The sequence below is a fragment of the Emys orbicularis genome, chromosome 1 (assembly GCF_028017835.1).
Source record: "Emys orbicularis isolate rEmyOrb1 chromosome 1, rEmyOrb1.hap1, whole genome shotgun sequence".
In the NCBI taxonomy this organism is placed as follows: domain Eukaryota; kingdom Metazoa; phylum Chordata; order Testudines; family Emydidae; genus Emys; species Emys orbicularis.
Window position 1 is genome coordinate 100571929 of NC_088683.1, and position 13382 is coordinate 100585310.

At 49.8% G+C, this 13382-nt stretch overlaps 1 protein-coding gene across 1 annotated transcript in view; it reads right to left on the reverse strand.

Annotated features, from left to right (window-relative positions):
* The window catches only part of TOM1 (target of myb1 membrane trafficking protein), a 29746-nt gene that overhangs the window by 13409 nt on the left and 2955 nt on the right, over positions 1-13382 (reverse strand). Inside the window, exons 2-6 of the mRNA XM_065423281.1 lie at positions 4091-4175; positions 2209-2287; positions 1025-1174; positions 548-682; positions 35-181 (exon numbers count right to left, since the gene is read on the reverse strand). Of these exons, the coding sequence (XP_065279353.1) occupies positions 35-181; positions 548-682; positions 1025-1174; positions 2209-2287; positions 4091-4175 (596 nt within the window). The remainder of the gene's footprint in view (positions 1-34; positions 182-547; positions 683-1024; positions 1175-2208; positions 2288-4090; positions 4176-13382) is intronic.

A 13382-nucleotide genomic window follows, 5' to 3' on the forward strand; every position in this document is an offset into this window, starting at 1 on the left:
AGCAGCAGCAATACTGGGCCTGTGTCCTGCTTACCTGCTCTGGTGTGGGTGTGATGGGGGTTTCGCTGGAGGCACCTGGCCCCCCAGGCAAGGAGACAGGGTGCAGGATGGAGTCTACTCCCTGAGGGGAGTCGCCAGCAGGCGAGTTCTGTTCGGACGGAGAGTCGGAGCCATACACAGTCTAGAGAGAGAGAGAGGAGAGCAAGCACAGTGCAAGAGAGAAGAATCAGACAGCTCACAGGCGAGAGGACACAGCCACTAGAGAGGAATGTTTATACAAACTCACTGTTTGTTTCCAACAGCTCTGTCTGCTTCTCCTTACCATCTTCCACAGCCCCTGTGTGCCCCTCACCACTCCACTCCCATGGCTTCTGCACTCCAGGCACAGCCCCTTCCCACCCCCACAGGGACCCACAAGTAGGCTGTAATCAGAGATTCTTACTCCTAAGGTGAGCACTGTGGGGTGGTTGCAGTCACAGCCCCATGCTCCAGCCCCACCCCCATATGGCAGCAGCCATATCCCCTTCCCTCAGAGGACCCCCCTTACCCTCTGCGGTGTGTGGATGGGCGACAGCATGTCCAGATCAGTCATGGGGAACTCCAGGCCTTTCCTCCTTAAGTCTTCGTAGACAGCTACGACGCCTGTCAGGTCTGGTGAGCTGCGGAACGCGTCTGCCCAGGACTGGGGAGAGAAGCAGATGCGCATCCCATGACCAGTTAAAGCATGCACCCTTCTACACAAGCACCTAAGGACAACATGACCCAGGTCGGGGCTTATGCTCTGGAGATCAGTGCTTGGCACTGCCATGCCAGAGATCCACATCCCATTCTCGGCTCCAGGGGCTGGAAGAGCTGCGGGGGTAAGGCCCAGTGTCCTAGAAGTTGTTATTCAGCACAGCATTGTGGGATACCCTGGTTCCTTGCTCCCTTACTGACCAGCATCTTGCCAAGTGCTTTGGAGGGAGGAGAGAGAGGGGCCCTGCCCGGCAATCAGACTTGCCGATTCCTTCCATCCCTCACTCACCTGTATGAGAGTCAGCACCTTGTCGTGCACTATGGTGGGTGGGTTGTTCTTGGGGAGGATGATTCTCACCAGGACGCTTTCCACGAAATCTTGGCTGGCCACGAGAACGTGGAAGCGGTGGCCGCAGTTTTTAACGCACGTCTCCAGAACCTGCGGAGTCACAGGGTCATTAGTTAAAAGCCCCTCCATCCCGACTGGTTTGCCTCGCTCCTCCAACCGGAGGGACTTGAGTCCCCGCCTTTCAGTTTGAGGGGAGGTGTTAGCGCTTCCACTACACGGCCTCCAGGTGTCTGGAGATGGAATGTCCATAGGGTAGAGGTGTGAGAAGTGGCAGGGAGGTGGAGGTGGAAGGAGGGACCCTTCAGCCTGGCGGGATCCTCATAACTGCTGGCTAGCTCAGCTTCCTAGCTGAAGAGTGGGGAGTGGCTTTACCTGAGCCGATTCGGGATCAGCTGGTACACAGGGCTCTAAAAGGAAAACCCCACATGATAGTATCCCTCATTGCACTTGAAATAAAGCCTGTCATATTTGCCACATGCCCGTGCATATTTGCCACATGCCCTGGCTCCTACAGGAACCCCAGCCTTCCCTACACAGACAGCAGGAATCACATGGTGCCACTCACTCTGCAGCTCCCAAAATGCAAGCATCCCTGCTGCACCATTCTCTTGACTCCACATCCCACACCTTAGGGTACGTCTTCACTACCCGTCAGCAATCGATTTATCCGGGATCGATATATCGCGTCTCGTTAAGACGCGATATATCGATCCCCGAATGCGCTCACCGTCGACTCCGGAACTCCACCAGAGCGAGTGGCGGTAGCGCAGTCGACGGGGGAGCCGCGGCCGTCGATCCCGCGCCGTGTGGACCCCAGGTAATTCGATCTTAGATACTTCGACTTCAGCTACGCTATTCACCTAGCTGAAGTTGCGTATCTTAGATCGATCCCCCCCCAGTGTAGACCAGCCCTTAGTCCAAGCCTCCTTGTCCCTACTCCCCGACTGTGAATACCACTCCCCCAGACAACTCCATATCTTCCCTGTCTTATTTGGTTCTGACCGTGACCAATGGAGCTGTACTGTGGTAACCCCTGGAGATGGCAAGGGCCAGAGGTAGAGCAACCCAAGGACCTAGTCTCACAGCAGGGTTCATGGAGCTGAGAAAGGGATCACACCACTCACTGTCAAAGCCAGCATGACCTCATGGAAGTTCTTATTTCCGACGATCCTCTTCTTTATGGCTCGGAAGGCATCTTTGGGCCTGGAGAAAGATTACACAGAGGGCTGGACTGGCTGAAGAGACACAAAACAATATGGCTGACAGTTTCCAGGGACTTGCAGTGAGGGTTGCAATCAGCTGATTTGCCCCCAGGCTTTTGGGGCGGCCCAAAGCAACAACAAGTGAGCCTGCTCTCCATGGTGGCTCTGCCTCAGGAGCAGTCGTCAACACTAGCAAGTTACATTTCCTGGAGCCACGGGCACCTGTGCTGACACCATCGACAATCCACCGTGTGCAGCGCAAGGCAGAGAGAGCAAGAAGGAGCAGACAAAAGGAGCTGCGCTAGGAATGTGCCATTCCTGGATTCACCAGCGGTGACAGAGCAAAATCCTGTGCCAGAAGGGGGAAGTTCCACTTCTACCCAGAAATGTTATCCCGAAACCTTAGGAAACAGGCCACTGATGGAATGAACTTCCCGCTGCAACGCAGGGAAGACGCAGTGGCAGTGTCATTTCGGAGAGGGAAGAGAGACAAGCTGTAACTGAGCTGGTGCCTTTCAAACTTTCTCGGTCAGGATGAAAACGCTGTGGCACAAGTGCACTGCAATACTGCGTGAGGACAGGGCGATGGACTGACGTGCGCTGGCAGAGCCGACCGAGACTGGGGTCAAGGCTGTAATAGCAGGTGGTGCCGAAGGGTCGGAATGAAGTGCATTGGCAGGGCTGTGGGGGAGCCTCCCAGGATGGGAGTAACAGGGTGTGCTGCAGGTCAGGACTGAGGTGCATTGGCTGAGCTGTCTGGGCCCAGAGCTGGAACAGCAAGGGGACTGCAGGTTAGGCCTGAGGGACAAGAACAGAGCAGGGAGTGTGTGTGCAGTGAGGACACCAGGACTGGAACAGAAGAGGTACTGCAGGTCGCTTCTGAGATGCGCTGGCAAAGATGGGTGATTCAGAGAATAAAAAGCTTTCTAACTAGAGATTGGGTCATCCTAGGAGCTCCCACTCCAGTCCCACTCTGCTGTGGGCAGGACAGAGGGAGCAGTGAAGCCCCTGTTTTGGATTTCATGTAGCATCATTCCAGTTACATATTGTTCTTGACGTCTCTGCAGCCAGAGGGAATGGCCCCTTTGGAGCTCACCAGCAAACCCACTGCGGGTTATTTATAGGGTTCCGAGTTAACATGTCTGGCATTCCCCGGATTTCTGAATGTCTTGTCACAGGGCTGCTCAGGGAGAGGGGACCTTGGACCTCCCACCCTCTTGCATGGGTCTGACTTACTGTGTATGAAAATACCTGAGAGCACAACTCCCAGGGAGAGAAACAGAGGGCTATAAAGAAGGAATACAACAGAATAAAAGTATCAGAGGGGTAGCCGTGTTAGTCTGAATCTGTAAAAAGCAATAGAGGGTCCTGTGGCATCTGTTAGTCTTAAAGGTGCCACAGGACCCTCTGTTGCTTTTAACAGAATAAAAGAATTTCAAACTTCGCTTCATCAGAGGGGATGAGAACTGGCTTGAACGGGGTGAAAGTGGGGAACCTGATGGCCCATTTGATAAACTGATCCCCATGCTGGAATTCTGGGGCATAACGAATGAGGCCTTTGGCAGCTGACATTAGCTGGGCTGCCCCTCTAAATCCCTCTACCAGAGCCCGGGAGTGTCCAGTGACCCGGCTTTTTAATCCCACCAACCCATGCTGCCTGGAGATCTGACTGTACAGGGTGTGTGCCTGTGTGTGTTTTTGGTACAGGGTGTGTGCCTGTGTGTGTTTTTGGAGGCGCATATACAGCAGACTCTGGAGTTGCAACATGTACACGCACACCGCTTAGTGGGGCCAGCTCCCTTACCCTTCTTCCGTCTCGTTAATGATGTCACAAATCTCCATGTTGAGGGCCCAGTTCTCGCTCTGCAGGGATCCATCGGTAGCTTTCTCTGGGGAAAGGAGAAACAGGACAAGGCTAAGAATGGCCCTGGTTTGCCTCTGACTATTGCTCAGTAGTCAACTATGAGGAGTGCGGACACCCAGGAGTGAAAGGCTGCTCTCGGATGGTGGTGGGAGCCAGGCTGCCAAAATGATTCCCCTCCAGGAATCTTAACCCAAAGGAATGTGGCCAGAATATCCCTGTAAAATCCCAACCCAGCCTGGTGAGGGGAGCCTGCTGCCTAGTAGGTGGCACTATTGCAAATAGCAATGTTTTTGCTCCAAGTCAGCGTTGCCCATCCACTTTGTTCACTACCTCGCTGAGCTTCACAGAGGCGGTTTTGGTGCAGACTTAGGGGAAGAGGCTCAGATGGGAAGGCATGGCCAGTGAACTCCAAAATACAGTGACACCGTGCTGGGAACACTGCTTGTTCATTTTGAAGCTGCTGCACAGCCAGCAAGGGAAGTAACACTAGGGTGACCAGATGTCCCGATTTTATAGGGACAGTCCTGATTTTTGGGTCTTTTTCTTATATAGGCTCCTATTACCCCCCACCCCCTGTCCCGATTTTTCACATTTGCTGTCTGGTCACCCTAAGTAACACCACGCTGGGCCAGATCCTTCTCTCAATTACTCTGGTTTAACTCTTGCTCTAAGTGAGAGCAGAATCACGGCCCTTGTTTTTATGTAGGCCCGACAAAAACAAAAAGCTGCTTAGTTTTTAAGTTTCTCTTCCTATGAGACCGAAACATCTGGCCCTTTAGAATGTGAGGAGCATGAAGGGAAGTGGGTTCCAGCACCAAGTTGGGGCAATTTCAGTCCCACTCTGACTGTGTCTCCTTTAAGTAGGAGTTCCTGAATTTGCCATGATGTTATTCATGGCTAAATCCTGAGCAACAAGCTGCTATTACTCAGAGTTACCAGTGCCTCCACCCTGTAATCAGACAAGCCTCAGTCCCACCCCGCACCCATTGGTGAGAGGACTGGATAGGCTAGGAACTTTGCCAGCCTGCAGAGGGAAAATAAGCACTACCCAGGCAGACAGGCAGCTGGGACTCTATATATAGCGAAATTGAGGGATGGGCATGGGGAGACAAGTAAACACAATATAACTGACGGGCATGCCGCACACACAGAAGTGCTAGGGACCAGAGAGGATCCTTCCCAAACCCCCCCCCCCCCATCTTCTAAAATGCTCACTGGGGCCAGAGTTTCAGAAGAGCTCAGGGACAGAGTTTCACATGCTCAGCAGCCACACGCTGGGCCTGGTTTTTCAAAAGAGCTCAGCCCCATTTTGGCACCTAATTAAAGGCCAGATATTCAAAAGTGCTGAGCACTCAGCATTGTGAGCTCTCAGGAATATCGGGCCCTTCGAGTCATGTGGATTCCCCTCACCCTCCCCTTCAGAAACAGCCCTCTGCAGATCTGTCTTCTCTCCCCGTTTCTGACCCAACCATTCTACTATCATCGGAGAAACAGCTAATGGTCTTGCTGAAGACTGTAATCCCTTACAATGCAGCCCTCCCTACTGCTGGCATTGGAAAGGGGGCAAGGACAAGACACGGAGGGTAGGATTAGAGGTCTTTGCTTATCTGAAGCTACTCCTAGATTAAAAAAAAAATCCCTGCATTTCTGGATATGATGCCACTAATGCAGGAGTGGGCACACACTCTGCAATGCAGCTCATGGCTACTTTCATTGTGTATATGGCTGTGCATCCCACAGAGATTACAAATCGAGGCAGGCGATTGCCCAGCATAATCTGAACAGAAGTGCAGCTGCAATCTGCTCCATTTAATGCAGCCCTGGAGCACGTGGAAAGGTCTGGCTAGTCTGGTTCCTCCTGCCCCACTGCTATACCCTGAAGACTCCGGGCAGATCAGGTGACCCTTTGCTACTTCAAGAATTAATTTTAAAAATGCTGGTCTTTGAGATACCCCCTTTGCCCCCTTCCCAGTACTCCAGTGGGTACATCCTGCCCATTATAAACCTCAGCACAAAATCCAAGACAGCTGCATACTCTGCCACACTGTCTACCAGTCCACCTGAATCGAAGGGCACAAGTAACACCGTGCGTGTTCTACTGAAAAGGGTGTGTACACAAGCACACCATTCTCCCCCCTCACCAAAAAACCCAATCACACACTGATGGAGAAAGGGAGCCACCTCACTTGTGCACAGGAGGAAGGGTGACCAGATGTTCTGTTTTTAAAGGGACAGTCCTATTTTTTGGGACTTTTTCTTATATAGGCGCCTATTACCCCCCACCCCCGTCCCGTTTTTTCACAGTTGCTATCTGGTAACCCTAACAGGAGGAGAGGCAGCAGTGGATAGGGCTGCTGGACAATCTTCAGCAGCAGGAGAAACTGGAGGGTGGGGGTGGAAAGAAAGCTGCTCACAATCATCCTGGCTTCCTTTGGATGCAAGAGTCCCTCAACCCTCCCCCCAACCCTGAATAGCCTCTGCAGGCACCCTTCCCCCACTTTCCTAGACCTGATTTCACACAGTGAGCTGTATCACCCCCATGCAAAGAGATCCTTTCAAGGTCTGGGAGGGTATTTACTTTTCAGAAAGGAATGCAAACAAGCCGCACACACTCCTCTGGCTGGCTGTTCACCTACCAGAAAGAGAGGATTCCAAATAGGTGACATATAGGTACACAAATGGGCACAATAGAATGCACCAATGGTTCACTGACTCAGGCATCCTATCTGACTGTGGCCAATGACAGGTGGCGCACCTGCTAAAAATGCAAAGGACACTCATACAAAATCAGAGTAGAGAGCAGTATTTGGGATAGGGTTGCCAAGTGTCCAGTTTTTGACTGGAAGGCCCGGTTGAAAAGGGAACCTGGCGGCTCTGGTCAGTTAAAAATCCAGTTGGTGTGGCTGGCAGATTCCCTACCTGGTTCCGCGCACATCCTGGAAGCAGCGACATGTTCCTCGGCTCCTAGGTGCAGGGGCAACTAGCGAGGCTCTGCATGCTGCCCCCGCCTCGAGTGCCGGCTCTGCAGCTCCTGTTGGCCAGGAACTGTGGCCAATAGGAGCAGTGGGGGCGGCGCCTATGAGCGGAGGCAGCATGCATCATGCAGAGCCTCCTGGCCCCTCCGCCTAGGAGGCGAGGGACATGTCGCCGCTTCTGGGGAGCCCCCCGAGGTAAGTGTCACCGGGAGACCAATTCCCGCACCCTCTCCCATACCCCAACCCCCTGCCCCAGCTCGGAGCCCCCTCCAGCATCCAAACTCCATCACGGAGCCCACCCCTACCCCCCACCACCCCAACCCCCTGCCTCAGCCCAGAGCCCCCTCCCACACCCTGATTTCTGGCTCCACCCCGGAGCCCGCACCCCCAGTCGGAGCCCTCACCCCCTCCCGTATCCCAATGCCCTGCCCCAGCCTGGTGAAAATGAGCAAGTGAGTGAGGGTGTGGGAGACCAAGTGACAGAGGGACTGGGGGGATGGAGTGAGCGGGGGGGGGGGGAGGGCCTTGGAGAGGAGGCGGGGCCTCAGGGCAGGGCAAGGGTAAGGGTGTTCATTTTTTTTGCAATTAGAAAGTTGGCAACCCTAATTCAGGTGCATGGAAAGACAGGAGTATGATTGTGAAACAGATCCAAAAACAAAGCACCAGGAACAACCCTATACAGTGTAGGGGCTGGACTAGCTGATCTAACAGGCCTTTTCTGTCTCTAACTTCTATTATCCCATGATGGACCCTTTTAAAACACCTGTTCTCAGCATTGCACATCCAGGCTGCTCCTTGAGATAGCTGGAGTTATTTCCCTTCTAATCTTTCTGGCTCCTATGCAATAATGGACTGTCTGAGCTCAATAAGAGACAACGGAGTTTTCTCCAAGACAGGAAATCCTGGACTTTACTGCTTTGTTGAAGCTTTGGGGGAAAACAAAGTCTGTTTATTGATCACATGAAGGATCAGAAAGCAGGGCCCTGTTTCAAGAGCTGTAATTAGTACATGAGCTGTCTGCACCTCATGAAATCTGACGCCTGTGAGCCCGAATACTGCACAGAACAGTGATAGATTCCTAAGGCAGGAGGCCCAAGAGCCTGAATACGATTGGCCACTCAACATTCCAAATTGCAGGGGTCATCAGAGAATATCCAATGGCATTCCCAAGAGCCGGAATCTGATTGGCAATAGCACGTTCCAAGCTGACTGCATGTCTGCCCCATAGAAACTTCAGAGCCATTTTATTTTGGCAGTTAGTCTAGCTCCAGATGTTGGGGTTCATCTTTAACCACTGAACCTTGTGGAACCATATTGCTCTATGGGCTGGTCAGGTTAATCCAGGCTGCCGGGAATTCTGGCATGCTTCAAACCCAAATCATCTACTCTTTGCCCTCAAACATCAGCTCCAATGCCCAGGCATATATGAGCGAAGAACTGAATCTCATTTTCTTTTTGCCCGCTCTTTAAAATTTTCCTGCTTATTGTGGCTAAGTTATCAAAGCTATTTGTGTTCTAAAGATGGGAGTCAATTCCAGACCTGACATAAGTAGTACAGTAGAGGTGCACCTGCTCATTCCAAGACTGAATTTGACCAAGGCACTTTATTAATTTGCCAGTCTCTCTCCTCTCCCTTCCCAATCCTGCTGGGGAGAGTACGGTGCTAGATTTGTGATCTCATACAACCATTCCTGTGGCAGCAAAATGTCATGTGGCAAACAAGTCAGAGTACTGGAGAAGCTAGAGACAGAAGAGATCAATAAGCCTCCAAGACCTCTGTCTTCTTCCTCCCTCTCTTCAGAATTGAAGAACCTCTCACATGCCAGCCAGCACCCAGGAACTCCTCTCTTCACCTCAAAGGCTCCCCAGTAACAAGTCAGAGTCTATAATCCCCTCCAGAGCCTCCTCCAATTCATCCTTATGCCTTTTGCCAACATTCCCTATAGTGCTTTGTTCAGTCTAGTTTTACATGGTTCTGCAAAGTGCTGAGCACTCACAACTCCCACTGACTTCAATTTGAGTGGAGGGTGCTCAGCATTTCATGGGATGATGACCATGGAGATCCAGCAGGTGACATCAGAGACAATGCACCCTCCGTTCGGGTTCTCCCTGGCTTCCTGTCCAACTCAGAATCCTGTACAAAATCTCCCTATCAAGACCTGTGCTCTCCCCTCCTGTGAAGAAACCTATGGGAGGTGGTACAAGCTCAGGAAAGGCTCCACAATTCAAACTCTATCTGCATTCTTCCCTCAAAGGGAGGGGTTTCCACTTTAGAGAGAGGGGAGGAAGTGCGGTTCAATACCATGTCCAGGCTGAGGATCCACAGAGACACGCTGCTCCAAGCCTGTGGGCAACTGAGCCTTTACACTTCTTTCTATGCTCCCCCTCCATCAGGCAGCATGGACTCCTAAGCTGTACTGCAAATGCCTGTTCTGTGCTGGGCTCTTCCATGGGGTGCAGGCCTTGAAGAGGTGTTAACGCTTATCTGAGCAGCATTAGCTTTCAGGTACCTGTGTGGTTGTGAGGGGAGCTGCTCTCCGATTCTCTCCTCTCTCACCCCCTGAAACTGCAAGCCCCAAGCCCCTGGAGCTGGGATGGAGGGACCTCTAGGAGGTGGGGTGGGGATGCTGCATTGGCTTCACTTCTCTCCTTTCAGTGCTTGGAGGGTGTGTATTTCTGGTGTATTATATTTTATTCATCTCTGTACATCACAACAGAGGGCCCCATATCTCCCTGGCCTTTGCCGCCACCTCCTCCCCTCTCTAAAATTAGCTCTTCCTAGTTCTCATCTTCCTTAAATACTACTACACTCCTCTATGCCTCCCCACAGGAAGTGGCAGACTTCTCTCCCCAAGCTTCCCCCACCCCCTGGTACAACCAAGCTCTGTTTGTTCTGTATTGTGCTGCAATTTTCTCTAAACTCCAGGTGTCAAGGTCTGGGAGTGTGAGGTATGGGTGATTCCCTGCCCTTTTCTCTAAGGTCTCTGGGGCCTTGTTACACTTGGAGAGCTTCCTTGTACTGTTGTGTTTTTTCCCTCTCAGGGATATTCTTGTAGCTCTTAGGGACCACAGAAACCCTCATGTGCAGAAAATCCACAAACTCTGCAGGTGGAGCATTTTTCTGTGGATTGGGAGGTTTCTTTCCTTGGTTAAAGCTCTTATTTAAAAAGGAAGTTTCTGGCCCCCTGGGTTGGGAAGGGCCTTCAGGATATAATAACATGATAGAGCCTGAACTTGTGCTTAAATCCCAGGACTGGGAATCAAGAGCTGGAGAAACTATTCCTGGCCTGCAACTGACTTGCTGAGCAAGTCACTGAGGTTCTCTGAGCCTCAGTTTCCCCAAATGAAAAATAACAGGGATATACTGTAAAGTACTGAGATCCTCAGATGGAAGGCACCACAGAAGTATTTTTATTACTGTGTTCAGTGTCTTTCATTGCAAAGTGTTTTATAGGCTTTACAAACTACAAACACCGAGTTGCTTCATTCCCCTAGTCATTTAAGCTGTTGCATTACACTGGTCTACAGTTTTTGAGAAGTCGTCTGCTTCAGAGATAAAATGTGCTATTTATTATGTATTTTGATGTGCTGAATTCAAATATGACAATTAAAACAACTGATTGGCTACTGTTTCTAAGATATTTAAGGTTTTACATTTTATGTCTATGTATATTGTGTAGATAGTAGAGTTTTAATGATCAATTGTAAACCTAGGTCTTTTCATGTGTTTATGGTTGCTTTACATGATATTTCACCTGTCCTGTTTATGTAACACTTTAAAAATCAGCAAAAGGGTTATAGAAATAAAATTTATTATGAAACAAAAGGCAAAAAACTATTATGTACATAGTTTAGTCCTATTCAGTGTCTACTCGGCGCTTCTTGGCTTGTCTCTTGTATTCATTAAATGGAGCATCTCTTGTCACTGTCCAGCAATAGTCTGCAAGCATTGATGGGCTCCATTTGCCCTGATAGCGTTTCTCCATTGTTGCAATGTCCTGGTGAAATTGCTCGCCGTGCTCGTCGCTCACTGCTCCGCAGTTCGGTGGAAAAAAATCTAGATGAGAGTGCAAAAAATGTGTCTTTAGTGACATGTTGCAACCAAGGCTTTTGTATGCCTTGAGGAGGTTTCCCACCAACAACCTGTAGTTGTCTGCCTTGTTGTTTCAGAGAAAATTTATTGCCACTAACTGGAAGGCTTTCCATGCTGTCTTTTCCTTGCCACGCAGTGCATGGTCAAATGCATCATCTCGAAGAAGTTCACGAATCTGAGGACCAACAAAGACACCTTCCTTTATCTTAGCTTCACTTAACCTTGGAAATTTTCCACGGAGGTACTTGAAAGCTGCTTGTGTTTTGTCAATGGCCTTGACAAAGTTCTTCATCAGACCCAGCTTGATGTGTAAGGGCGGTAACAAAATCTTCCTTGATTCAACAAGTGGTGGATGCTGAACACTTTTCCTCCCAGGCTCCAATGACTGTCGGAGTGGCCAATCTTTCTTGATGTAGTGGGAATCTCTTGCACGACTATCCCATTCGCAGAGAAAACAGCAGTACTTTGTGTATCCAGTCTGCAGACCAAGCAAGAGAGCAACAACCTTCAAATTGCCACAAAGCTGCCACTGATGTTGGTCATAGTTTATGCACCTCAAAAGTTGTTTCATGTTGTCATAGGTTTCCTTCATATGGACTGCATGACCAACTGGAATTGATGGCAAAACATTGCCATTATGCAGTAAAACAGCTTTAAGACTCGTCTTCGATGAATCAATGAACAGTCTCCACTCATCTGGATCGTGAACGATGTTGAGGGCTGCCATCACACCATCGATGTTGTTGCAGGCTACAAGATCACCTTCCATGAAGAAGAATGGGACAAGATCCTTTTGACGGTCACGGAACATGGAAACCCTAACATCACCTGCCAGGAGATTCCACTGCTGTAGTCTGGAGCCCAACAGCTCTGCCTTACTCTTGGGTAGTTCCAAATCCCTGACAAGGTCATTCAGTTCACCTTGTGTTATGAGGTGTGGTTCAGAGGAGGAGGATGGGAGAAAATGGTTGATGGTTCAGGACCAGATGTTTCATCCTCTTCCTCTTCCTCGTCTGACTCAAGTGAGAATGATTCTGGTGCATCAGGAACCGGCAGTCCTCCTCCGTGGGGTACTGGGCGTATAGCTGATGGAATGTTTGGATAATGCACAGTCCACTTTTTCTTCTTTGACACACCTTTCCCAACTGGAGGCACCATGCAGAAGTAACAATTGCTGGTATGATCTGTTGGCTCTCTCCAAATCATTGGCACTGCAAAAGGCATAGATTTCCTTTTCCTGTTCCACCACTGGCGAAGATTTGTTGCACAAGTGTTGCAGCATATGTGTGGGGCCCACCTCTTGTCCTGATCTCCAATTTTGCAGCCAAAATAAAGGTGATAGGCTTTCTTAACCATAGTGGTTATACTGCGCTTTTGTGATGCAAAAGTCACTTCACCACAAACATAGCAGAAGTTATCTGCACTGTTCACACAAGTACGAGGCATCTCTGCTCACTTTGGCTAAACAGAAATGTGTCCCTTTGCAAAATCAAACACTGACAAATAAGAGAGCACGACACTGTATGATTTCTAGAGCTGATATAGGGCAATTTGTTCAGCAGAGTGATGTAAGCTTCGTTATGATTGCATCATCCATGACTTCTAGGAATAACATGATGCAATTCATATCATGTATGACGCAATACCAGCTTCAGATTGCATCATTCATTGTTTTGCCTAAAAAGCAAGTACTGTCCAAACCCAGTCATAGATTTATTCATAGATCCAGTCAAAGATGTATTTTTGTCATTTCTGGTTTAAATTGAGATCCCTTCCCTTTATAACTCACTTATCCTCCGCCATTCCCAAGTCAAGGGTCGTATATACTGACCCAAGAGCATATCTTGACAACTAGAGCCAATCAACAATTTTAAGCATCATTTTCGTTCTCAGTGACCCAGAATTAGTAAAGTTTGACTACATTTATTTCAGAAGCATTTTGGCTGTAGAGCAGTGTATCCTTCTGAGTCTGCAGACCGCCTGAAATAGTAGCACTAGTGCTCAAGACTCATAGGTTCTATACCCAACTTAGCCATTGTCCTGCTTGATGACACTGGGCAAGTCACTGTCTTATGTCTCAGGTTTACTTGTCTGTAAAGTGAGGATAATGGAACATCACAGGGGCATTGTGTGGCAGTGCTCAAAGGGAAAGAATGTGTTCCCA